At 39.5% G+C, this 26,509-nt stretch overlaps 2 protein-coding genes across 3 annotated transcripts; one reads left to right on the top strand and one right to left on the bottom strand.

The window, feature by feature from the left end:
* Positions 1-2,703: 2,703 nt before the first annotated feature.
* On the bottom strand, positions 2,704-3,804 carry LOC103359319 (gap junction delta-2 protein-like). The gene has a single exon (XM_008284596.1). It carries the CDS (start codon positions 3,802-3,804, stop codon positions 2,704-2,706), a length of 1,101 nt encoding a protein of 366 aa, XP_008282818.1.
* Positions 3,805-7,629: 3,825 nt separating this feature from the next.
* vezf1a (vascular endothelial zinc finger 1a) lies at positions 7,630-25,488 on the top strand. 2 transcript variants are annotated; one of them, XM_008284597.1, is made up of 5 exons: positions 7,630-7,695; positions 15,115-15,866; positions 21,119-21,188; positions 21,299-21,461; positions 22,910-25,488. In XM_008284597.1, exons 1-5 carry the CDS (start codon positions 7,663-7,665, stop codon positions 23,275-23,277), a joined length of 1,386 nt encoding a protein of 461 aa, XP_008282819.1. In that variant the 5' UTR covers positions 7,630-7,662; the 3' UTR covers positions 23,278-25,488. The 2 variants fall into 2 exon arrangements, with proteins under 2 accessions (XP_008282819.1, XP_008282820.1); XM_008284598.1 differs by having other exon boundaries at positions 22,940-25,488.
* The last annotated feature ends 1,021 nt before the right edge of the window (positions 25,489-26,509 follow it).

The following is a 26,509-nucleotide window of genomic DNA, read 5'->3' on the forward strand; positions in this document are numbered from 1 at the left end:
TAAACTATTAGAGAGTTTCTTGAATGCACATGAGAGCATCTACAGCAGCTATGGATACCTTGAAATGTCATCTGTGGAGAAGAGGAGAAAATTAGGAAAAACCGATGAAAGCATGACACAGTGCAACACCTTGGCTTTACAAACAGAGCCTGGCTGAGAAACTGGCAAGTTGATTATTGGTCAGTATTGTCTGTCTGTAATGGTGTGTCAAGTATATTAACAAATTAGACAGATAAATATGCAGCTTTTTTAACTTCAGATATCAAGATTAATGTATTTTCCGGTACAGTTTTTATTTATAATTTCAAATATTGAGCATATAATACTTAATTTGGGTAACTCTCTTGTGTTCACAGTCAAATCAAGTTCATACTTTCAAGTAGAAATTCACATTTAACATTCTTTCTATATCTTTAGGTTAGAAAACACAAAACAACTGCAAAAATAGCGTATTGCATGAAGACATGTCATGAAACTTGCAGTTTTCTCATCATTTTAATCTTACTTTTTCTATCAAGGGAGCATCATCACTCAATTAACAACAATTCAGGTCAGAAGAAGACTGTGGCGGCTGTGTGAGCTGCAAAAGGAATTGAGATCACCCACTGATCCAATACAGTCTCAGTGGCCTTTAAATATATAGTCTAGGTTTGGAGTTTATTCTCTCAGTGCTACACAGTGACACATGTGTGCACCAATACAACATACAGACACTGTTTGGAAGAGCTTTGACCTTATCTTTCCTGCTCTCAAACATTTAGCATCACCATAAAGTGACGGAGAACATTTGTGCATGACATTAACTCCTGAATGCACAAAGCAGCCACCGTGCATTGTTGTCGTGAACCCATAAACAGTCAATCTGCACTTAATCCACACTTGATCACATCTCCTGACAGCAGAGAGGCTATGCTGGAGCCTGAAACAAACACAGTCACCTGCTTCACAATCAGGTGAATATCCTCAGGGCCACAATTCACAGAAAAAAAAACAAGCTTTTAAACTGAACTTACTGTACACATCGTACAGCCAGACTGTCGCTTTGACAAGTCCTCAGCTTGGCCATAATGCTCTCCCTTTAAGCTGCTTTGCCCTCATTCTCTAGCACCGGTGGCCTTTGGGAACACTTTCAGCAGACAATGTAAAAAATGTCACTGGTGGAAAATGACAAAGAGTAAATGCCGATAGAAGGCATGATAAGGACCTACCTGCTTTTGTTCACAGCTGACAGCGTTGTTGTCTTACTAGAAGTTTTCGGCATTTTCTTCCTTGGAATTGTCACTAGGTGCGAGAAATGCACTTGTGATGCCTTCAAATACCTGCCGGTAACGTCCGACTTTACACTACTACCGGATATACGCGGCCTAAAATAACGCAACTAATCTCATCTTTGTATTTTTTTAAGCAAGAAGTTTTTAATAGATATAAATACTGCAAGAAATATAATAAATCGTGATTTGATGAACTACTTCAAAAAAAAGTTTGGATAAAAATTTATAATAATATGACAAATAAGTCTTAGTTAGACTGATGTAAACTATCTCTTTAGTCCCGAAAAGTAAAAGGCAATACATCTTTAAAGCTCACATGTGGACACGTGCTTTCTACAACTGCAAACTATCTGGGTCGTCAATGTTTAGTTGTAAATGTTACTAATTCCAACAGTACCTGAAGGCAGCACCAGGAAACGCTGGACAGCAGTGACCCCTCCTGGTCTTTTTATTTACTAGAACCCAAATACTACCATGCTGTCCAGTTTTCCTTGGTTTTCCTCAACCACTTAATTTAAACATTAAATGTTTGTTAGGATATTGTTTGACCTGCTGGTTTTACATTTGATAAAGCACTGAATGTGATGGTTTGTGTGATAGCCCCATTTTGTGCCTTCCAAGTTTTTTAGATGAATCTTGCATGGATGATGAAAAACTTCTCAAACATAAGCCCTTGAATACTTGATAAAATATGAGAGTTAATTACTATGCAAGGCAGCAAGTAGATGTTTTTGGGGAGAATCTTTTGGCCACAACAGAGAAAATCTAAATGTTCTAGTATGGCACATGTCTTGTACTGGTTACACTCCACTGAGTCTGCATTAATTTGATATCTTGCAGCACAGTTTAGAAGGGCAAAACACTGAGAATGGTACCAGTATAGACACCTCTTAACAAAATTAGGATCTGAATCTTTAAGCACGACTGCCTAAAAGGATGAGGCTCATTCATGACTGATGTCTGATTTGATTGACTGATGCTTTAAACATTGTCTGCCTTTTCACAAAGAACCATTAATGGTCCTTATTTCTACAGGAATATTAGTGTAAGTGCAAGATAAGTGGTGGTATGAATGAATTACAGCAAATACACCAGTCTGACTACATTTAGAGAAACTATTTCATTAAATGCCACATTTTACATCAATACTTCACTCTACAGTTAATATATGCTCAATGATTCTAGAAGCTTTAACAAATTGTTTAGTATTTTTTTGCACAGCTGGAATCATCTGAGGCAAAAAGCAAATTCACTGTATTGTTGGTTTCTCCCAGAGTTTGTATGAAATATCACAGATCTTTTCATATTTACTAACTCCATAGCTTACTTAAACAAATTCATACTTTAAAAAAAATCCCATTTGAAATACACAACTGCAGTCAAAAGTGAGGGAAAAAAATTATATTATACAAAAGAAATGGTCTGAAATAATTCAAAGCCATGACTTTTTGCCTCTTCCTATTTTGCCCAAGTTGTGCAGTCTAGTTTTGGTGCGTTCTTTTTCATCTGAATTTCTCTTCGAAGTGCACTCAAGTGTTGAGTCCGTCTCGAAGGAGATGGCCGGCGCCGGGTTTGACACACAGCTGCTCTTGTCCCTGGACACAGCGGAGGTGGCCTGCAGGACAACCCTGCCACGTAAAGAGTGTTTGAGCTCCAGCAGCAGCGGGTTGTTGTCAGAATAGAGTTCCACTTGATGCGCGGGGTCTCTGTCCGACTCACAGCAGGGACAGCATGCAGAGAACAGGACTCTGAAAATGTAAATCCAGCCGAGGTAATGCAGCTCCACGATGTTCAAGATGAAGCAGCCGAGACTGACGCTGAACATGAAGTTGAGGAAGATGGTTTTCTCTGTTGCTCGGGACACGAAGCAGTCAGTTCTGTTTGGACAGGGGTAGGTGTCACAGCGAAACAGGTGTGGGACTTCAAACCCAAACAGGTAGTACTGCCCGATGAGGAAGATCACCTCCATGATGGAGCGCAGCAGCACATGTATGATGTAGATAAGGAGGACTTGACTGGAGAGTTGGGTTGGGTCCTTTCCTACTTCTGCCACTTGCTCTTCCATCTGACTCTCCTCATATTCACCTTCCTGTGAGATCCAGTCCTCGTTGGTACAGGTAGTGCGATCAGGACTGCCAGCTTCCAGTGCCGTCTCTTCATCTACTCCCACATGTCTGTCCCTCAAAGGTGAGGACCCTTCGGCGTTCTTGACCTCCAGCTTTTCATTCTTGGTGATTTTTTGCAGGACATAGACGATGTAGAAAATAGAAGGTGTGGAGACGAGGACGATCTGAAAGACCCAAAAGCGCAAGTGCGAGACGGGAGCAAACGTGTCATAGCAGACGTTGTTGCATCCAGGCTGGAGGGTGTTACAGGTGAACTTGGACTGCTCGTCGCTGTAGACGGCGTCCCCCACCAGGGCCACGAGCAGGATGCGGAAGATGAGCAGCATTGTCAGCCAGATCTTGCCGATGACGGTGGAATGGTTCTGGACCTCTGTTAGGAAGCGGCCAAGAATGGACCAGTCCCCCATTTCTGTGGACACATGACAGTTAAAAGAAAGAAAAAAAACGTACACAGTAACTAGGTAGAGTTGAACTGAACTGTTTGCTCATAAGACCCTACATTCCTGAGGAGTGAAAAAAATAATGACTCAGCAGCTTTACTAAGGAAACAGGTGATTGAAAACAGCTGTGTTTACACATGTATGACCCTAACTTTTATCTTTATTTAAATATTGACAGCAATTCCCTGGAAACATGCAGTAAAGTTCATAAAATAATTTTCTTAGTGTGTCACAGCCTTGTGTTAATGTGTCACAGTCTGGTGGGATCTTAAGTGTAATTCTCTAAAATTGATTTTTTTAAATTGTAAAAAATATCTGACCAAGAATTCTTTAATCAAGAGAATTTTTATATTCTGTCTCTTAGGAGCATCAATAACAACCAGTTTTCAGTGTTCACAAATTATCAACAGCTTCACCAAAAGTTTAGTTACATTCAGCAAGGACACGTTTAAAATTCACGAGTAAAAAGTTAAAAGGTTAACATATTAACTAAGTCCTCGAGGACGACCCAGTGATTTGTTGTTAAACTGTCTTCTTACAAAAAAGTTCAAAAGTTCGAAAACATCTACAGCTTCTTTGACGTTCTTTGTTTTCCTACAGCCCTGGACAGGCTTACCTTTGGAGAATCTGAGTCTTCCTTATCCAGTGCAGGAAAAATACCAGAGGAAGCAATCTGCATAACTGTATTTTCAAGTGGAGCCCGTTGCTGGACGTTATCGTGTCTTTTTAGCTGGATGAGGGAAGAATGGGCTGACCACACATATTCCCCCAACTCTAACTGAAACGCTCATTGCACTGTATGTGAATAAAAGCTTTCAATGTACAGTGAGGACAAAGATTGAAATGTACAATGGGGGCACCTTCACTGAACAGCCATTCACCGACGAGCGGAGAGTTCAAAGAACGTGCTGGAAAGAGTGTGCACAATACTGATTCATGCACCGATCTGTATCCACTTTAATTTTTACAGCTCATATACTAGTGCCATTTTCCAGAAGATTTGAACACTTAGTGATCTTCAAAAATCTGATCCTGACAGCACCTCAAATCACTTTTCATGCCACTTAACATGAAGGTTTGTAGAAATAGTTACAACTTTTCATTTTATTGACACCCAGGTATTACATTTAGACCACACTTTTGTTGTTGAGAAAGCGTACTTATTAAGTTTGTTGAGATATTCAACAGCAAACACGAAAAAGAACAAGTGGAATAATATTGAGAGGTGGATTTAAATAAAATATGTTGCAATGACATACAATCATGTATCTTAGTTATCTGAGCCTGTAGGGCACAACTTGGTGCTCATGAAGGTCATTTGGCATCACCTACCGTTCTTGTAACTCCAGAGGCTCTGTAATTTTTTTTTTCTTCGCTGTCTACAAGGTTTGAGGTATCATTTGACCACAGAGAGACGTCTTGCATTCCTAATATCGTCTCCCTGCATCTTCTAAGACTTATTGCTCTGCCACAACAGAAGGCAGTCATCAGTTATTTACTGATATTCACAGAGGTATGTGTCACATCATGTATTTTGTTTTATCAGATGACTAAAGATTAATGAATTAAATCTGTTCGAGACGGATGCAAAACATCACCACAATACAAGCAGGCTATGATTTATTTCAAGGGGTGTCAGTTAGCACTTTTTCTGAGCAGTGAATCCTCCGATGCATGTTAGTTTATCACTAGTGATACAGTTTGGTTGTAGGCATCGACCCCCTCAACATGTAAAACACGTCATCTCAAAACACAGATATGTGTGATGTGTTTTGAATGTGCAGTGATCTTGTTAAAATACACACATAATTTATTAAAATCCAGGGCTTTATAAAGTATATTAAGGGAATTATTTGCTATCATTGATGTGACCTGGTGCCACATGCACATTTAAAGAGGTTGCTGCCCCAAACAAGAGGCATTGAAGTGGACATCAGAGTAAATCTTGCCCATATGTGTGTTGACCCACACAAATGAGAGAAGTTGATAAACAGGAAAAATCTTTTAAAAGCTGTACAGAAAGCTTGCATTATATTCCATTATGAGCTGAATTGTCACCCAGTGCCTGAATTTTGTTCATTCCTTACATAGATAGACAAAAAGACATTTCAACCATATATTGATACAAGAAAGCACAGATTGGTGCATGAAAATGTACCAGAATGCAGAAAATCAAGTGTTTGATTTTATTTATTTATTTATTTATTTTTTCTATTTAAACAAATAGCTAAAATAAAATCCTGGGGTGGACACACGAATCCCCTGCTCAGTTGGTTCCTTCCAGTGTTTAAACAAAACCTAAGCAAAAAAGTTTGAAGATGAAAAATAAGAATAATAGTCATATGATAGTCACATTATTTGGATAGCACCTTAAAATTTCACCAGCAATTTCCCTGAGGTTTCCACCAAAGGGATCAATAAAGTTCTATTCTATTCTATTCTAAAAACAAAAATACAAATTGCTTTACAATTAAACCAATTTCAAGTTGGACAAATAATGAATAGGAATTCAAACGAATAATAAGACGCAATATAAACAACATAAAATTGTTAAGCTGAGTCAAGTCAGTCATTTAAAAAAAACAGCAGTTGCGTCACAGTACTTTACAGTAAAAAAGTTATGATTGATGTAACAAAGTAATCCAATAATGTTATTTATGGTGTGACTTTACCTCAGTTATTTACATATTAGGGATTAAAACCTTACAATGGTTCTATAAAATACTAGTTTAGTTGATTATATTGCATGGTAAGGCTAAGACCCTTGTTTTGGAGAACAGCCCAACTAATAAAAAAATAAAACGGTTAAGGACAACATTGCATTTGGTTCTAAAATGCATAAACATACAGAGGGAGTTTTTATATTGTGCCATAAAAGTGCTTAAAGCTGTATAATAATTTTTTTTCAATGTATACATGCACTATTTACACTTTTAACAAATCAGCATCTATAATGTACAAGTCAAACTAAGTTTTAAAGCAGTTATTTTAATGAATATATCATAAATAACATTAGAAACAACATATGCATGAACAAAACTTTGTCACAAACTGAGTGAGGCTTGTCATGACCTCAAGATGTTTTGAAGTAAATGCAAAATTTATGAAATTCTGCAAGAAATAAGCATGTAAGACATAACGAGCAAAACATTTGTAACATCGGCATCTGTGATGTAAGCGGTGAATTCAGCACACAGGACTGGACTGAAGCTATCAGGTCCACTGCAGGCAATTCATGCAATTTATGGGCTCTGTCGTTTTCATTCATCCCTATCCCATGAATGAAAATAAACTGCTACGCACGCAAACTATTTCTCGATCCGTGTATACTGAAACACTTAATAACATGGAAAAGACGAGCGGCAAAATGTTTGCAACGCAGAATAAATCGCTTTTAAATGTGTTTTTTTTTCTTTTTCTTGTGAAAATAAGATGAAATGTTACTGAAACACAATCATTTCCCAACCACATGCGACAATCTAATATAACAAATGCCCCTCACAGCATCAGCGAAAAACCATTCAGAGGGGTGTCCAGAAATACGACTACACCAGATTACTTCTGTAACGTGATAACAGCGACTCAGGAGGTCGTTTACGAATGTGTTTCACAATATATTTTAAGATGGCATGTTTGTGTTTGTTTATTCTTGTTTTATAAGTCACATGAATGATTGCGCGAGTTCTTTTTTAAAATACTAAATTTAACACCCCCCGCCAGAAGTGGTTCAGCCCTGGAGGTTAGCGGAAGTTGTTTCAGCTGCCATGTTTGGTTGCTTTGTTGTAGGCTTCTACTAGGTTTCCTACAGAATTAGTAAGTGTGGAAATGGAGCCGAGCTGGAGTACGTTTCTTTTTCAAGTAAGTTGTCTCTTTGGGAGGGAAACCGGGAGAGCTCGTAAAACAACCTTTAAAATTTCCAGCACCGGATATCTTAGCAGTTTTTAAACGAGTAACAGCAAGAACAAGTAAGCAAGCAAAACAATGGTATATGAATCCAGGCTTCCAGCTGTGAGGCTTGGGAATGACGCTAGAACAAAAAATCAAATCTCTTCAAGCACTCTTTGAAAAAAAAAGGCGCCTTGTTTGCTATCGTGCTAACATTTACAGTGTGGATGTTGAATACTTCGACAGCGTTTGCGGGTTTTCGAAGTTAGTTTGCCCAGTCGAAGCCAAGCAAAAACATGCGGGATCATTTGAAGTAAAGCTGGAGACGCCACTGCACCGTTACAATCGAGACAGACCTGTTTTTTTCCCCCCCTCTTTGACTGAAGGCTTTGATCGGACGCCGTGAGATAATGAGATGTAACGCCGGCCAAGATTTTCATTGTATAATACGGAAGATAATTTAGATTTTTCAAACTAGATGGCGTTAGCGAATGTTTTGATGAAGTGTACACTTAGGTTATCAGCTGCTGAGATTTACTAACGGCGATTCCCAAGTCCGCGTTGAACTTTCGGCTTGCTTCAGCCGGTTCGACAGTAACTAGCCAAGTAGCTAACTATGTTTAGGCTGCCCTCATCACACTCGCTGGCTAATTTAGCTTAATGTGGGCGAGGCTGCCGTAATGAGCTTGCAAAACTAACGTTACATGACTTGATAACCAGCGCCGTGCGAGCTCTAATGTTTATTAACTAGCTATTTATTCTGGTGACCGCGGTGGAAAGGAATTCAAAGTATGCACACAACATCAGCTAACACTAGCGACGAAGACGCAGATTTGAAATTAGCAACGACATTGCGCAATTTATAAATCCTATTTTCTGCCAGAAAGTGAGCTCTGCTGCTGCTGTCGAGACTGATATCTGCCACGGTTTAGTGAATTCCACCGCGTACTAAGATGGAAGGCTATTGTTCACTGAAATTAATTTCTTTTTTTTTATTCTCGTGGCCTTACTTAAGCTAAAAGAATTTAGCTCACGTGAACATGAGAAATGCGAGGCTCGTGCGTTTTGATGACGAGGGTGTATTTTAAACAATAAGATGTTTTGCAGCTGGTTCAATTGTTTGTTTGTTTGTTTTTATATCAGTGCGGTAATTTTGTTAGCTTATAATCCAATTTTATTCCAAGTTATCACCACCCTGCTGTCTTTGTAGTGTTTCCAAGTCTTGAAAAGTGTTTTTCAAGTCTTCCCAAGTTTCCTGTGAATAAAGTTAAGGCCAAATGCATTCTAGTGGGTGTGACAGACTCCTCATGGGAAGAACTTCTTCAATGAACTTTGCAGCAGCTCAGTGTCATTCATAAAAAATACTTACTTCTAGAAAACTACCAGATCTGAATCCTCATAAGTTTACTGCAGAGTTCCTGGGTGCTACAGGTTTTTTTTATTCTTATGATCAGGTGCAGGTCAAGAGTTGTTGTAGGAGCAGGAATAAGTCGTGCTCTAATCTTAATCTTTGGCTTCATTGTCAGATGATCATCGGCTGTACTGATAATCTTGTGTAACTTTATAATGATGTGCATTCCTGGCCAGGTCTCCCTTTTTTTTTTAAAGAAAAAGAGCTTCTATTCTCAAGGGACTGCCTTGTTAAATAAGGGTTTTAATAAAATTAATAACAAGAATTATGTAAAAACGGCTGCAGAGAGGGACAAGTGATAGGATAAAGCTGAGAGGAAACATAAATAAAGGTCAAATAACTTGAAGGTTCAATATTAAATAGCTCTGTTTGTCATTTAAAGTGTGGACAAAAGTTAACTTTAATGGTTCACTGATTATCCCTTGCTTAGTTCAAGGCGATTGAGAGTTGGAAACAACACGCGTGGCGCACTGGGTGCTGTTTTTATCTGATCTAGAACAAAGTTACATTACGTATCACAGCCTTTTGGAAACATCAACGTTCTTGCTCTGCTGTCATGAGTGATCGCTTACTCACATCTTCGAGCGCTGTTTCTTGATGATGGAAAAAGGCAGATGAACAATGTCGTTTGTTGCACAGTTTTTGGCACGCAGCCAGAGGCCCTGCGTGTATTATGTACCTCACACTGCTACTGAGTCAATCTCATGTAAATCAGTGTGCAGTTATCATTCGGGCACTTGATGTATGATGGAGCAGCTTCCATTAATTGCAGCATTTTATAGTTTCATCATTTTCAGCCATGTTACAGTTCATAGGAGGTGTAAATTAAAATGTGATGATTGGCATATTGCTGAAATACTTTGTGATTTCTTTAAAGTTATCCATGTTGTTGTGAATATTAAAATACTGTGATACAAGAAGCACAGCTGTATGAATGTGCTCTGGATTAGAAATCCAGTATCTGTCGCTCTTCGGCTAAGAATCTGGTAAATCATTTTGTTTAGAGGAGTTTGGATCTGTATGTGCAGTGATACAACAGTAATGCTTATAAGTAGAAAGAAAACAATAGCTGCAAGTTGAGAAAATCATAATCCAGTCTTTGTGTGCCTGAGACTCCATTGCTGTCTTCTCTGGAGACTGCAGCAGCCACTCAAGAAAAGCACAGTATTACAATTAAAGAAATGTGTCCAGAAGGTGCTATGCATCTGTTCATTTTTTATATAATTTGCCAAAGCATGGAGCTAACAAACTCCCAAATGTCTGGAAGAAAATGGCATTCAAGTGATGGACAATGTGTTGAAAATGTTAAGTACTTGAGTAAAAATAATACGATTGCCAAACATGTTTTAGAGAAGGCTGATGCTTAGTGAAAGCTTGTTAGATGTGTTCACTAACGAGTCAACAACTTTTTTCCATTTTGTGCTGAGCGTGTGGCTTACAGCGGGTTGTTATGGGAGTTTAAACAGGTTCATCGTCACAAACAGCCCCCTTAGAAATTATTGATGTTTTTCCAATCATGGTTTATGTGACCTATGTTAATGACTGCTTAAGGTAGAGCTTTAGCATCAGTAGTAAACTTTAGGTTTAAGTGTTCAAGTTAAGACTTTTGTAGGAGTTAACTCGTCACCGGCGCCATCCTCCCGTTTTGTAGACGTAATAAAATGGCAATATTTGAAAAGCAAACTCAGGAACCATTTTAAAATTGAGCATTAATTATTCCAGAGAGAAATACCAATTCAGTTTTCTTTTTTATTTTACTTCTCGGTTTTTTTTTTTTAATTTAATTTAATTTTGTTATTTTATGATATTTTTCGCATGTTGACTCGTTTAAAAAAAAGCACAAGTGAAACAAATTTCCTTAGCGGTGGCCCCCAACAACTGTCCCTTTTTGCTGTGACACACAAAACTATCTGCTGTGAAAAGAGTTTATTACCTTTCAGAATGAGGATGCCTTTGAGCAAATAAAAGGTGATGACAATGGAATATTCATGCATAGCACAGAATCAAATTATATGGGACTTTATGGCCCAAACAGTGCTTCTCGTCACTCTCACACAGTCCACTTAGCAGGTGTTGTGATTTTTATGTGCTATTGCCCACAGTGGGTAAGCTGCCAAAAGGTGAACGTTTCGGTAGCTGTGAAGTTCTGCTGTTGGTTTCAAGTAGGAGTGATGTGACGGTCTTATATCTTGGATGGTCCTAATATGACATATGATCACAAGTCACTATTAAATAAATAATTAATATAACAATATTGATAAAAACTAATAACAGATACCAGCGCCATTCAAGCTTTCCTCTTCCACCTGAACTAAGCAAAAGCAAGTTTAGTTGTGACACAGCAAAAGAATGATACACTATTTATCTTGGAGTTTTAACTTTTTTTGTCAACACAGGACAGCATCGTGAATGCAGATAGTAAAAATAGCGCCAAAGCATTGGTACAAATCACAGTCGCTGGTCTGAACTTTCCGAATAAAGTCAGCGAGAACAGGATGCAGAGATTTGTGAGTTGGGCCTTTAGCCTTGTGTTGAAGTAGCAGGCTTTGTATCCAAGCAACCATATGCACAACTAATCATGTGATCATGAGTTCAACTAAATCTGCGGGGAGAAATGTTGTTCAGATTGTAAAATGTAATTTTATCTTGAGAGATCGTCATATGATCTATCGGCCAGATAACCTACCTCCGATTTTATGTTTGGGTATTCGATTTAGGCCTTGCATTTTAAAGTCACTAAAAGTCTCTTCCTCTGTTCTGTCTGTCCTGCACATATTGCCAATTTTCCTCTTTCAGAAAGGGTTTGGTATTCGTGTGCCCTTCAAGATGAGTAATTTTATCATAGGTGTAATGCTAAAAAAGAAAAACAGTCAGTGCTATTCATATGCTACATCTGAAATGTAATATATATTAGGTTTTTAAAATGTTTGGGATACACCGACTCCTTATTAAAAACCTGTTTATGCCCATATTTAAGAAATGTTTACAGCTGGGAAGAAAAAAAGACGCTTTGTGCTCCCAGGAAATATGTTTCATAACCTGTAAACCATAGTACATCTCTTTGGATCTATTTCTTGTTCCTAACTGGGCTATTTGCTGTAGGGGGGGTGTGTATTAAAAAGCCAGCCCTTTTGGAGGTTTTGACTCATTGATTTTATTGTTTTTAGGAGAGGGATGACAGTGAGGTACTGGCTGATGTCATCCTCATATGATGCATTCCCAAACCTTGTGAAAGCATGAATATATCAAATCATCCTCTGAAACCTTTGCTCACACCTATCAGGACAGAAATACCTTCACTTGCAGCCCACACCAACAACAAGCGCAGCTCTGAATCCCCTCAGTATTTGTATAGCGTTAGAGGCTATGAAGAAACAGTACAGAAGTGATGTTTTGTAAGAACTTGTGTCCCCTTAGCAAACTGAGCCGCTGCCAAAAAATTCCAAACTTGTAAACAATTAAAGAAGAGCCGAGAATAAAACTCAAATTTTTTGATAATTTAGATCTCGCAGAAAAACAAATTATGTAATATCCTAAGTCTTGTTTTCTCCTCCTCCTCTTTTTCATTTTTCTGCGATCAGTTACAGTTTTTTGCTTGTTTTGTTAAAAAAAAAAAAAAATTGAGATTTCGGCTAGCAGCTGTAGAGTGCGGCACAAAAGACTGAAAAAAGACGGTGCATAATCTAACTGAGACCGTGAGCTCAATTCAAGTCTACAGTGGCCCATGGAGCCATCAGGACACTCCCTCCATTTTGATGTTATTTATGAGGGAGCAGCCCCAGTTGTCAGAGCGCATTTGTGTCAAAATGGTCAGAGCTGCATGAAGGCACAGCAGCTTACAGGCCGTGCACCTCTGTATAGAGGCCAGGCTGTCTGCAGTGGCTACGTCTGCTGTTCACAAGCTTCACAAAGAGGGTTCCCGGCTGGTATCCCCCCCCGCCACCTCCCCACCCAAACATAAAGCCTCCCCCCTCCTCCTGCCCCTGGTGTGCCAGCGGACGGGTTAGTATTGGCATGATGATGACTAATCCTGGAAGGTGGCAAGTGTAAGCAGGTGCTCAGACAAATGGACGGGTGGGCTTGGTGGCATTCTCCACAAGTTCCCAGGTCCCATTGCATATGAGGGAATGACGGCGAGTTTAGCGGAGTAGTGTGTGGGTAAACAATGTCCCCGTCTCATGAATAGATGAGCCAAATCAATGAAGATGAGCATACAAAGATCCCCTGCTGAGGCCCGAGTGCATCACTGCTCAGATTTGTGTCTTTCACAATAGGCTAGATGACATAAGGAGGACATTGTGCGGTTCATTTTTCTTTTCCATCCCCTGTCTCCTCTTTTGCAACTCCTTTCTTGGCTGGCCTTCTTCGATGCATCATTGAACCTCAAAGGGAAAGGTCAAGTATTTCACCTTGCCCTTTCTTGCCGGTGGTTGACAACACAGTTATCTTGACTGTGTCCGTTTACTCAAAGAACAGCATTATGTTTTTATTTTGTTGTTGTTGGTTTGTTTTTTTTAAATGTCTGAATGCAATAAGAAAAAATGCATTTTTTTCTGAGTAATACAACTTTAGTAGAATTAGTAAAATAAAACCGTAGAGCCACACGGATTTGAAAAGGTAGCAAAAGATTAATTATCATAAACAGCAGTCCCTGCTTGTGGTGCGTTTCTTGCCTGTTAATTTCAGTGAATATTTGATTCTGGAGCGATCTTTGGCGTTCTGTTAATTTACAGATTTAGACTAACTTCTCGTCTCCGTTTGAAACTCACCCCAAGTCCACAAACTCCGATGATTATGAATTTTTGCGCTGGAGTTTTTACTTGGCGCTAACTGTCCAAACAATGTAATGTACAAAGAGTCGTTTTGAATGTAGCTACAGGAAGGAGTAAGTTTGGATTGGATAAGCGGCTGCCACGTGGTCTTCAGCAGCATTTTATCCCATTAATACATCGTGTTGTTTTTAGTTTTGTTTCCGATGAAGTAATTAGGCAACTGGCTTCGTCGTATACCTTACATGATTGCTCAACTGTTGACTGCCATTAACCTTCCTCCTTTTGTTTCAAACATGCCCAAACAAAATGCACTGAATCATGTTTCGTCAGAAATGTCTGATTATTTTAGCAGTTTCCCTTAAATGATGCTGTGTTTTAGGTCACAGCTGTTGCAAGAGATACAAACTGTGCCTGACCTCCTCAGTCAGGAAATTTGATTACTTAAATGAGTGAAGCACAGCTCAGCAACTTGTACTTGCTGCTGCTAATTGCATCCAGCCATTTCATCCTGTTTATATTATAGCTGGAGCTGGCATAGGTTTGCACCTGCAAAACGCCAGGAAAAATTGTGCAGTTTGTCTTATACCCGACAAGCGATTGCTACGCTGTGATCTCTGCTGTTTTGTCTAATTTGGTGACCTGTATTTTCCTGCATATGCATTTCTCTCCTTCACTAAACCACACTTCTGCTCCTCTATATCTCCTAACCGAGCTCTGTTGCTGAGCTAATGGCCTGCTCTTCAAGAGCCTTCTTGGCAGTTAAACTGGACTCTGCTATGCCTCTAATTTGGTATGCCTGCTTTGCAGTCACATGATGAATCAGCACCGTCACGATGGGATCATTTTTCATCCAGTATATTTGGATTCTTTTGCATTAGTGGCATGCTGCGTCAGCCTCGTTAATGACAGACCCAGTGCCCATTTTGTATTCTATGACATCTTACTACCTCTGGTTGTTTTCATGGAGTTGTCACAGTGAACTCCTGACTAAACACACTCCTGCAAGTGGCGGTACAGTTACCAGCCGCATTTGTTGTTTACTGGGATCATTCTAATGCATTTTTTATATGGGAATTCTAGCTGTTTTGAAACTGCACTCCCTAATATTGGATTGACATTAGCTGCTGCAGTGCCCCGATGCAATTTTTACTACTAAATGTCTGGAATTCATCTTGACTCAACCAAAAATGTGTGTGTTTGTTTCATTAGCAGGCCAATGAAGCCCTCCACCACCAGCACCAGGTGGCCCAGAATAGCCTGCTGCCTCTTCTTAATGCAGGAGCTGAACAAGTTGACCAGAAGCCTGTCCTACCCATCCAACTAGACCAGAAGCCACCCACCAGTGCTGCCGATCTCCTCAAAGACAATGTGGCTAGCGGAGGAGGTCCACGGCCACCAGTGCCTGTGATAAAGAAAGAACACAAAGGCAAAACACCCTTCGTCTGCGGCTACTGTAACAAGGCCTTCCGTGACAGTTACCACCTGCGACGACATGAGTCCAGCCACACCGGTATCAAGATGGTGTCGCGTCCGAAGAAGACGGCCCAAACAGCCCCCACCATGGTACCCATGATCTCTACGATGCCACGAGAGAACAACGGCAACTCCTCTTACATCTCCACGGTAGCAGGCATCCTCTCCACGGCAACCACGTCTGTTTCCTCAGGCACAAGTATTATGACGTCATCCGCGATGGGCAACGTGCCGCAGCAGAATGTCGTCAAGAAACCTGCCAAACCTGTCAAGAAAAACCACGGGTGCGAGATGTGTGGCAAAGCCTTTCGTGATGTCTACCACCTGAATCGCCACAAGCTATCCCATTCAGATGAAAAGCCTTTCGAGTGCCCCATTTGCCAGCAACGCTTTAAAAGGAAGGACCGGATGACCTACCATGTTCGCTCTCATGACGGGGGAGTCCACAAGCCCTATGTATGTTCTGTGTGTGGGAAAGGCTTCTCCAGGTAAGGATCAATATACTTTTGATCTCTAACCCATTAGTAGGAAAACATGTTAGAATATTAGTTGTAATATTGCGACTGATACTCAAGTGAAATGTATGTAGCATCTCTTAAATGAAACGTCAGTTATAGTATTTGGTGGGTTATGTGTAAAGCGCACACTTACAAAATAATAAAGTGTTTTATTATAATTTAGTCATAATCTATTTAGATACAGGCAACAACGCATCTACTCTGTGAAGTTATTTTTTCCTTTATGCTGCCAGACAGCCTTGTTGTAGGGATACAGACGGGCAAATCCTGAGAAATGAAGCAATTTCATGGGGAGATAATGTTCCTGTTTAAAAATGTCTTTGTACATTCCTCGTATAGCTCACAAGGTAGTTGTATAAGCATAATAATTAAAAAAAGTAAGACACCGGTAATGCGTTACAAGGGCTTTTCAAGTGGAGTTAAATGGCCCTAAAAGTCCATTAATATGCAGCTCTGTGCCACACAGTAAATTCTTCAGTCTTTATCATACAGTCTTTATCATATAGTAGCATCATGCAGGCTTCACACTGGTCCCAAATTCATCTTGCTACATGTGAAAACAACCCCACATATACAGCAGAATCATAAATACATACCTTGTGACAATAATAAACAGCAGTAAATGGTGATAGATGGTATTTTCCCCCCTCAGAGTTCTGAGACAGAAGTAACAGAGACAGCTTAAATCCACAAAAGGAAAGTTCTTTGAGTAACATACCTACTGAATTCTTTGAAAAACTGCACACGTGTGCTGAGAAGAATTGCTGGTGTTGTTATGACAAATGGTGTTCACATCATTATTGATTTAATTAGGTGTTTTATTTTTATTACATTTTATATGGAGTTAATTGACAAACTGTATTCATTGAATTGTTTTTGAAACCATCCTCGTTAATAATAATAATGCTTAGGCAGTACTTCGTTTGTGTCAGATATAGTTGTTTTTGGACTGTCTCACAAAGTGGGGGTAGTCAGTTTATAGACAGCTTTAGACTCCTCAAACGTGGAGCATGAAAGGTTTTACTCACTGTAGTTATCCAGTTAAGTCGAGAAACCTCCGTCTTGAGCCCACAAATATAACGAGAAGTGTTCTCCACAGGGGACCAGCTGGGCATCTATCCTGTGCTTACTGCTGCACGAGCTACTATCAGCAAATTCACAGCACAACCACTGTTTATAACTCACGTGTAGCTGAGTTTGTTCCACAATGTTGCAGTTCTAAAATCAATATTTATAGTGGATTGTCTGTAATGGCACTATTTCCCACTCATTCTGTCGTATTACAACAGAAACATTAAGATATGTAAATGAGAAGAGTTTTATTGGGAATTTGGCAGTATTAAAATTATGTACATTTGAGGACAGAAATCAGGAGGGAAGTAGACTGATTGAAACACCAGCTGAGTTGAGGCAACACAAAAACACAGTAATCGACCCAGTTCTTGTTTATTTGTTTCAAACCTGCTTTTAAAGTTTCCATTTTCTCTGAATGTTCTCAGTAAAGCTAAGTATGTTCTTATTGTTGTGGTGATGTTACCATAAATATCGTAGTCCACTCGGTCTGCAGTTCCTTAGATGCTGGGAGTACATGAAGACTCTTATGTTCACTCTTGCAGCCAACAGCAGAACTTTTGTCTTGCTTGGTTTGTGACTGAAACATTTTAGAGTTAGCAGAAGAAGCCGGGAGGCTGCTTCACCACAAGGCAGCTGCTCATTCTGAATTTCTCACCTCGGAAACAGCAGGCAGCAAGTCTGCAGGATTATGCAAAGTTTGAGCTGGACTGGTATTGGTTCCTCAGCTGGAACGTAGCAGCTGAGTAAAAGTCTGACTGGCTTGTAAAACCTGGAGGCTATCTAGTTGTGAGGGGGTGACAGTGGAATGGCAGAGGTAAACGTCTTCATATATTGATAACAACCATAAAACACATAAAAATGAATTTGCACCATATGGGACCTTTAAGTGAGGTTGTCTAGGCCTGCTCATTAGGGGACCAGCATAGTCCATCAGTCAACCTTCCAACGTTAGATTGATGAGAGCGGTGTCTAACTATAACTTTCAAAAAACCTGCATTCACACCCACTTCACACTTGACTGGTCAGCTGTGCGGCGTGATAACATTTTCATTTGTTACACAACTGTTATTTGTAGCGGTCATCATGTGTACAGCACTGAATGTCTTGCACTGACTGAAAATGTGACAGTATTTCCATTTTTACATTAGGTTTCCCACCTCTCCCTGATAGCTGACCTTTCACTCCATCTTTGGCCATTTGAATCACTTTTCACTGTGGTCAGATGGCACATCACATGGACCATTTCTTTTCTACAATAACTCGACTCAGTAGCTAAAGGTGATGACTCGCAGCTCTTGGACAGCTGTGGTTGGCATCAGCAGCAAAGACAATGCACAGTGACAATAGGACATATTACATTGGTGAGAAAATGGGGCCAAATGCAAGGAAAAGATTGTTTTTACAACTGTTCGTACGCCTTGAATCAACAAGTAACAAGGCTATTGTAAACAGGAAGTGTGCGTCTGAGATCTAATTTATTCTTATGGGAGCGTAGAAAGAAAGTAATTTTGCCCCGTGGTGGTTACATTCCAGGGACGTAGAGAAAAGTCCTGACTTGTCTGCATGGAATTTAAAAATAACATAATGGTAAACAAATTCTAACAAACATCCTTTATGACTATGTGCTCGGCAGCCCAAAAATAGCTTTTGTAGGAAAAAAAAAACAAGCGCACTAAACTTAAATATAACCGTATGTGCTCTAAATTTACTGTCTTTCATGTTTGTAGTTGCGAGTACAAAGAGATGATTTACTGAAACAAGGATTGCAATTACCAGAATCTCTGCTTTACCAAAAGTCCACTGAAGTGCAACCTCACTGCTTGTACAGACACCCCATAGCAACCACTTGTATGTGAGTTATTCGGGCCTGTGGTGTTTGGGTTGTTCAGTCGCACCATGTTTTCATATAGAGGGGTTTTATGCCCATCTACCATCCATGTAGCTTCACCAGTGGCTGGGGTTTTACTGTTGTGGTAAGCAGTTTAGATTTGTACTTGTAATGACCCCCCACGCCATTTCAGCCACATGTTTAAACAGTCGCACATGGGAGAGCACCAGTGGAGTATCAAGAGAGGGGGAGGCGTCACTTGTCACTTTGCAGTTCCCGCCAGCATGTCACAGTTTCTTTCCCCTGGGAATTCAGCGAACCATGCGGTAATGTTTAGGCTAACACATGTAAGATGTAGCTTAGAAGTGTATTGTTTAAGTCGTGGTCACGATGTTTAAAATCTAGTTAACGAGGCTTTTTTTTTTCTTTTAAATTTTGCGTTTATGTTAATCAGTATTGACTGAGAATATTGTTAAACAGCATAAACTGCCTGTGCTGCTACACGACTCCCAACAAAAACATCAGCAAGTGTACCCTGGCCAAGCGGTAACATTAGCACTGTGCTGTGTAGGGCAGTTTCAGGCATGCCTCCAACACAGTGACGTGGGGTAGGGATTCATCAGCATACTGGAAAGTGAGAATGGGGACTGAATAACAGGGCACTGAGTCACTGCCACTCAGCCAGATCTGTAGGCAGGCACTGTCTGGAGTCTGCTCCCCTCATCAGTGGGACAAAAAAAAAAAAAAAAGTTGATTCCGGTTCATGGAACCACTGAGAAGATTCTACTTGACTCCTCTCATTTGTGTTTTTTAAAAAAAAAGAGAGGAAAAAAAAAAGGATCCAGCAGCATGAAACTTTCCGGTTTGGGAGCAGCTGCCAGAGCTGTAGCCCTTACTCACTCCATTATGGCACTTCTAACATGATTCAGCTCACAGCTTCACTAGAACTAACACGCTGACAGAGGAGGATCAGTGCCAAGGAGAATTTGTGAATGCTGGAGTTTCACTGTAAAGGTCAGGAGGCAAATAGCTGTTATGCAGTGAACTTTGTAAATTATGCGGCGGATACACACACAGGAATGTCGTCCATGTTTGTTTTTTTGTTTTGTTAATTTTTTTTTTACATTTTAATAATTTAACAGCAAAAAACACAAACACATGTTTTTGTTTAAGCTTTTACTTTAGGATTACTGAAGTATTTTGACTAAAGAGGGATTGTAGTGGATTGCAGTTTATCATCTATTATTGTTGATGTTTCTTCCTAATCGTTCCTAATTTCACAGTGTGTTGTGTGTATTAAATAGTGATTCCAATTTGGTTTAAAAAAGGATATAAATATATAAAGTTGGGATTTCAAATACCGTGGAAGCGGAACAGTTTTTTATCTTGTCTAAACACACATTCAGAAAAGTGATTGTTCAAAGGGGAATTTTAGGATTTATTTACTACTTTCTTACACTTAGTGTTTTCAGAAATACCATCAATGTTTGGTTGAATTTAATATATACTTTACAATCCTCACAGACAAAATGTGCAAATTCAAATTTGGATTATTGTCAAAAAAAAGAAAACCACTCGCTGCATATTCTCATTAACACCGTCTTCATATTTCTGTAAGTAATGACAGGCATGCTGGGAAATAAGCAGACTGTAATAATAAGCAAACTGCCAGTTTACTCATGTGTCAAGTGGGAAAAGGAAGAAAAAGAAAAACAACAACTCCATTTCATTGTGGTGCGTGTTTGAAACTAGGTCAAACTAATTCACGCACGATTGATCACGGAGAATTAACTGCCATTGACTGAAATTTTAGGGATTTTTGTGCCCATCCCCTCATTATCAAAGCAAACAGAGCACATCCGTTCGCTTGTAATGCGTTTAAAAGTTGTACATCAGGCTGTTTCACTTCGGTGCTCTTTGTCAGTAACTCGTGCACACTTTTATCGGTTTTTAAACACCACACATTTTTGTATTCCTGGTCAAAAAGCATGTAAAGTAAATGTGAAGTTACCATAAAAATTACTTAAGATTAAATGCTGCTCATGATTTCAGATTTAATTGTAACAGATCTGTATTGTTATCTTACTAATTAGGCATCTAAAGCAGACGACATATCTGGTTTGCAGTTGATTGTAACGTGTGTGTTTAAAATATGTTGTTTTCAGATCAAAGAAACCACGATTGAAATTCAGACTCCACATTAACAAATGAAATGCTAACAGATAAATGAACAAGTCTGTAGCTCTTCACATCTACAACTCCAGGAGCTCAGTGCCTGTCCATCCCATTATTAACTGTGTTTTTGTTGTTTTCCATCTAGGCCAGACCACTTGAGCTGCCATGTGAAGCATGTGCATTCCTCAGAAAGACCGTTTAAATGTCAAGTAACGGTAAGAGTCTCCGTCTGTTTCCAGATTTTTTTTTTATTTAAAAAAAAAAGTCATTGTTAATATCGTCGCACTCCGCCGAGCTCTAACCCCCGTCTGCTGTCCGGCTGCAGGCCTGTACCTCTGCTTTCGCCACCAAAGACAGACTCCGTTCCCACATGATCAGGCATGAAGGCAAGGTCACCTGTAGCATCTGTGGGAAGATGCTCAGTGCCGCCTACATCACCAGTCATTTGAAGACTCACGGACAGACCAACTTCAACTCCTGTAATAAAGGTTTGTCTCACTTCTCAGAAATACACACTCTTATGTACTGTTTAGGGTCAAATTTGACCTGTTTTGATGTTTGACAGCAGTAGAAAATACCCTAAATGTGAGTCTGTTAGCCTGAAATTTGATGACTTTTCCTAAAGTGACCCAAAATACACAAAAATGAAAATATTTAAAAATGTTATACTTTTGTTCAGGTGCTACAAATGTTTGTACCCTGAGGTCAGATTTCACCCATATCTACTAAAATGGGTTTTAGATCTACCAGTGTGGGCCAAACAAGGTCACAACACACAGACATCATACTCAAAATACACGGTGATTACATACTGAAGATAAGAAATCAACCTATCGGTACAGATCCAAAACATAACCAACAAAATAATCATCTGTCAAAACGTCTACAGACTGATGAGTTTGCCTCCAAGTCATTGAGGAACACTTTGAACGTGCTCTTGAAGTTTCAGGTCTTTTTGCAATGTGTTCCAGGCAGAGCGAATTTAAAAGCTTTCTTAGGAACAGACAGTAGCACAACAGACTGTAACCACGAGGAGCTTTTGTACAAATAAAAACCTGTACACAGCTAGGAAGCAAGCCTAAAATACATTTATAAGTTAAAATATGCAAGTGTTTTTTTCTTCGTGTGGACACATCCGACCATCCAACACGAGAGTACAGCAAACAATGGTGTGTAAAATACTTAAAATTGGTGATAAATCTTAAATGATACGCTGAACCTAAAACACTCAGGCTTTAAGCGGAAGCATTCATATATATATACCATGCCACCACAGTCAGTTAGACATTCTAAACAGATGTGTAGTTTAAAAATTGGTATAGATGCTTGGTACTGTGAAGGCATGAAATATGAACAGTAGACAAGGGTTAACATTATAACATCGATGTGTGCAGTAAAAATATAAAACATGTACAAAATAAATAAACACCGTCTATATTGACTGAAAGTAATTACAAAGACTGTGGACAGTAAGCAGACAGTAATAACCCATCACGTGTCAAATGGAAAGTCACCTTTTTATCGTGGTGCTTTCGAAACCAGGTCAAACTAACCGAGGCCTTGTCTACAAGTCCCACGCTCAACCTTTTGCTTGTGTAGGCTTTCCTGCACTGCTGAATTTTTGTCAGCGTAGGCTCTTGTTTTGTTGTTGTTGCTGTTGCTTTTACAAATTGCCAGCTGCTTGACTTAATCTCCGAACTCAGCAACAACCCTTTCTCGGTCACATTATTGTTTCATTTGCCTCGCACACTCAGTTCCATCACCCTCCGCTCCTAATCCGTGTTGCATTATCTGGTATACTGTTTAAGCACTATTAAAAGTTAACGCTACATTAACTCGCAGCAGAAGTAACGAGCGTGTCGCCAATTCGCTTCCTACCTACGACTCATTTGATTCGCCACACAGAGTTAAATACTGTTATCTGGTATTTTCCCAGATGGTAACGAAGTCTGCAATTCTGCCTCAGCTACACCTGTGACCGTCTCCGCTCCCATCACCACGGCGATGAACCGGGGCAACCTGAACAACAACAACCCCGTCACCATAGCCGCACAAATGAACATTAGCACCAACACGGTCAACATCACGTCTCCGGTCAGCCTCCAGCACCCAGTCACCATCACCGGGCCCGTCAACATCGCCTCTGTGAACATCCCGGCCACGGCGCCCATGAATATCGCCCACCCAGTCGCAATAACCACCCCCATGCCTATGAATATAGCCGGTCCGCTCAACATCGCAATGAGGCCAGTGGATAGCATGCCTTTTCTGTCCCAAGTCTTGCCTTCTTCCCCACCCTGGTAAAGAAAAGAAGAAAAAAAGAAGGAGCGACAGGATTGAACTGGCCAGAAAGAAAGGGAAAATGAAGTGAATCAAGAGACTCCTGTCCTCATCTTTGCACCTCAAGCCCGGCTCTTCCTCCCTCCTCCTCCTCCTCCTCTTCCTCCTCCTCCCCCCTGAACAGTGTTTCACTTCACGAAGCCCTGAAGCGAACATTTACACGAGCTGCGCGGCCGCCGGTAGGAGCTCCCCAAGTCGCAGCTGCGTCCCAGCTAAGGTTCAGTGACTGACGTGTGATGCGGAACACTTGAGTAGAATTTGAGTAGGATTTATCTTGAAAATCAGGACAGGACTTAGCGTAGTCAGTTAGAATGATGAAACTGTGATTTGTACCATGACACACGAGAGGACGCCTCGAGCCCCCCTTGAGGAGTCCATAGGAAAAAAAACACACTTGTGCTTTTGTAAAAGGGAGATGTGAAATGAACTGAAGCAATAAGTATAAAATTGCTGTTTTTGATGTTTTGCAAGTTCTCTCCCAAAGCTTCTGGGTGTTACTTTGTATGTTTTTTTTTTGTTTTGTTTTGTTTTTTTTTTAAACTATAGCCTGCTAATCACTATTTAATGTTATAGGAAATGAGTCTAGTAAAAGGGACGGCAGCTTCCACGTGCATGGAAGAGTATTTTTTCACGATGCTATAGCGTTTCTTTTTCTTCTCAGATAGTAGATATGCTCTCGAGGTACAGTGACTAACTTGTACAGTTGACATAGTAATGTATTTTCATGTCAGCATTTTAATTTTTTTTGCTTTCACCAGTCAAGCGGATATCTCGACACTGTCCGCTTGACGGTGAAATATTTGTGCTTTCCACTTTTATGGAAACGCAAAGGTTTGATTTTATTTGTCTATTTGTAGTGTTGATTTTTCCATGAAGTCAGAATGGAACGAGTCTTGCACTGAAAGCATATCCTACATACAGGTGAACAGCAGTATTATCAAAGATCAAATTGGAGTCTTAAGTGTTTTGGTTAGCCAGCCTGCACTTGAGGGCCATCTAGTGGCTGAACATGGAAAGGCCTGGCCTTGTAGTGAAGCTTTTTCAGGCTGTTACTGTCATCATAATGGTGACCAAATAGTTTGGCTGACTCTTCTGTACACTGTTGAATTATTTTTTTTTATTATTATATATATATATTTATCATTTTTCTGTTTTAGCCCCAAGATGATACTACGGACCCTTCACTCAGGAAACACACAGGAAAGCCCATCACTCATAAACATGGTTCTTTTAAATTTGATACCCACTGTGTATTTGATTCTTGACTTTTTTTGTGTTTCTTTTCTGGCTTCCCTTAAAACATTTGAAGAGTCGGGAACAAGAAGTTCAAGACTTAATGCTTTTAAATAGCCGTCCATTTCAAATGATCGTTTACTGTACAATGGAATAAATGCTGTACCTTTTGTTTTTTTTTGTTTTTTTTATATATAACATTTCTTTTAAAGTCCAGTTCAGTCTCAGTCTGCATGGCTGAGAACTGGAAGAGTTTGATAAAAATGCAAGTTTGTGTCCATTTAAAAAAAAAAAGAAAATGGTACAAGATTGACGTTGCATGACCCCGAACACTGTAGCTGTTGAACATTAACTATTTTTTAATGAATGCCATGTTATCTCAGCAGTGTTGCAGCTCTTTGAGTTGATTCAGTTTTTGACTGAAAAATGCAATATGCATGTTTGTCATTTTTTTTCCAAGTTTTGTTTTAAACAAAATTTTAGTGTAGCTTTTTTTTTTTTTTTTTTTGTTCTTATGCATTTACGTAGAGACACTATAATAGCCTGTTTGCCAAATTTGAAACAATAATAATGTGATAAACTGACTATTTCTTGTGGAATTGAACATCTCTTTATTTTTAAGGAAAACAGTTGATTGGAAATTCCAGTACCGTTGTGAAAGCAGTTGAATGTATATCTTTGTACAAAACTATTTTAGTTCCAAGGACATGGTAGTTACAATAGATGTTAAAGATAAGATAACCTTTTTTATAAATCTTTTGTATTAGAACATTAACATTGATAATTTTGTATATATGAGAGGCTAGGCTTTCTGATTAGCAGAAAGGTCAAACATTCCTACATTTTTTTTAAATGTACGTTTGTCAAATTATTACATAAACATGCGCAATGTTATGTGCCTTTTATTTGGGTTGTCTAAATAAAAGAAAACTATCAAATGTGTTTATGTATTAAGTACTGTTCAGTATTAAGGCAGCGCTACAGTTACAGACACTCATTACAATTCAGTAGTTAACACAATGTTTAAGATTTGAAGCTTACGACCCAGAAACCTGGACTCACAATATCACAGAACTGACTGGAGGAAAAGAGGAACAACTCGAGACCAACTTCAGTATGTTTAGAGCCGCATCTGACAAATACAAGCATTGATTTGTCGGTTGATTATTGTAGTTGATTGGTGAAAAATGTTGTTTCCCAGAAGCCAGAATGATTCCCCTCAAATGTGTTGGTTTGTCCACAACCCCAAGACATTCAGTTTACCGTCATAGAGGAGTAAACAAACTGGAAAATCTTTAAGTTTAAGAAGCTGGCAGGAGAGAAGTTTGGCTTTTTTTCCCCTTAAATGCTGAAACCACTCGATCAATTGTTTAAATAGTTGGGAATCAGTTTAATAGCTGGTAACTAATCGATGGAACTCCAAGTGTGGCAGCCTGCATATTGGTGTCCATCAATAGGTTGATTTTTATCATAGTGACATTGTGCCAACTTTAGATTTAAGCAACCAGTTGCCTGGTTTCCAACCATAGCAGGTGACTTTTTATGTTTTAATAATGCTTTTAGGACATTGACAGTAGAGAATGTTTGTTGCTCTTATATACTAGTGCATCTCAAAAAAATAGAACTTTGTGAAACAGTTTAAAATTTTCCATCAGTTATTTAAGAAAGTAAAGTGTTGCTCAGTGGTTCAAAGTCCTCCATTCAGACCAAAGTGCATTTCCTTTACAAATTAAGGTCCTAGAAGAGTAAAAAAGCAGATAATCCAAGGTGTTCGAAGTCCACAGTGAAGTTTCTGCAGTGATTTATGCTACTGTTGGCTTTATCAGGTCCAAATTCAACACAGCTGTCTGTCCACCAGCAGATCTTAGACTGCTTCATACTTTCTTCTACTGACAAGCTTTATGTAGATGTCTGTTTCCTTTTCTAGCAGGACTTAGCACCTGCCCACAGTCCAAAACCATGA

Source organism: Stegastes partitus, unplaced genomic scaffold (genome assembly GCF_000690725.1).
Source record: "Stegastes partitus isolate 25-593 unplaced genomic scaffold, Stegastes_partitus-1.0.2 Scaffold366, whole genome shotgun sequence".
In the NCBI taxonomy this organism is placed as follows: Eukaryota; Metazoa; Chordata; class Actinopteri; family Pomacentridae; genus Stegastes; species Stegastes partitus.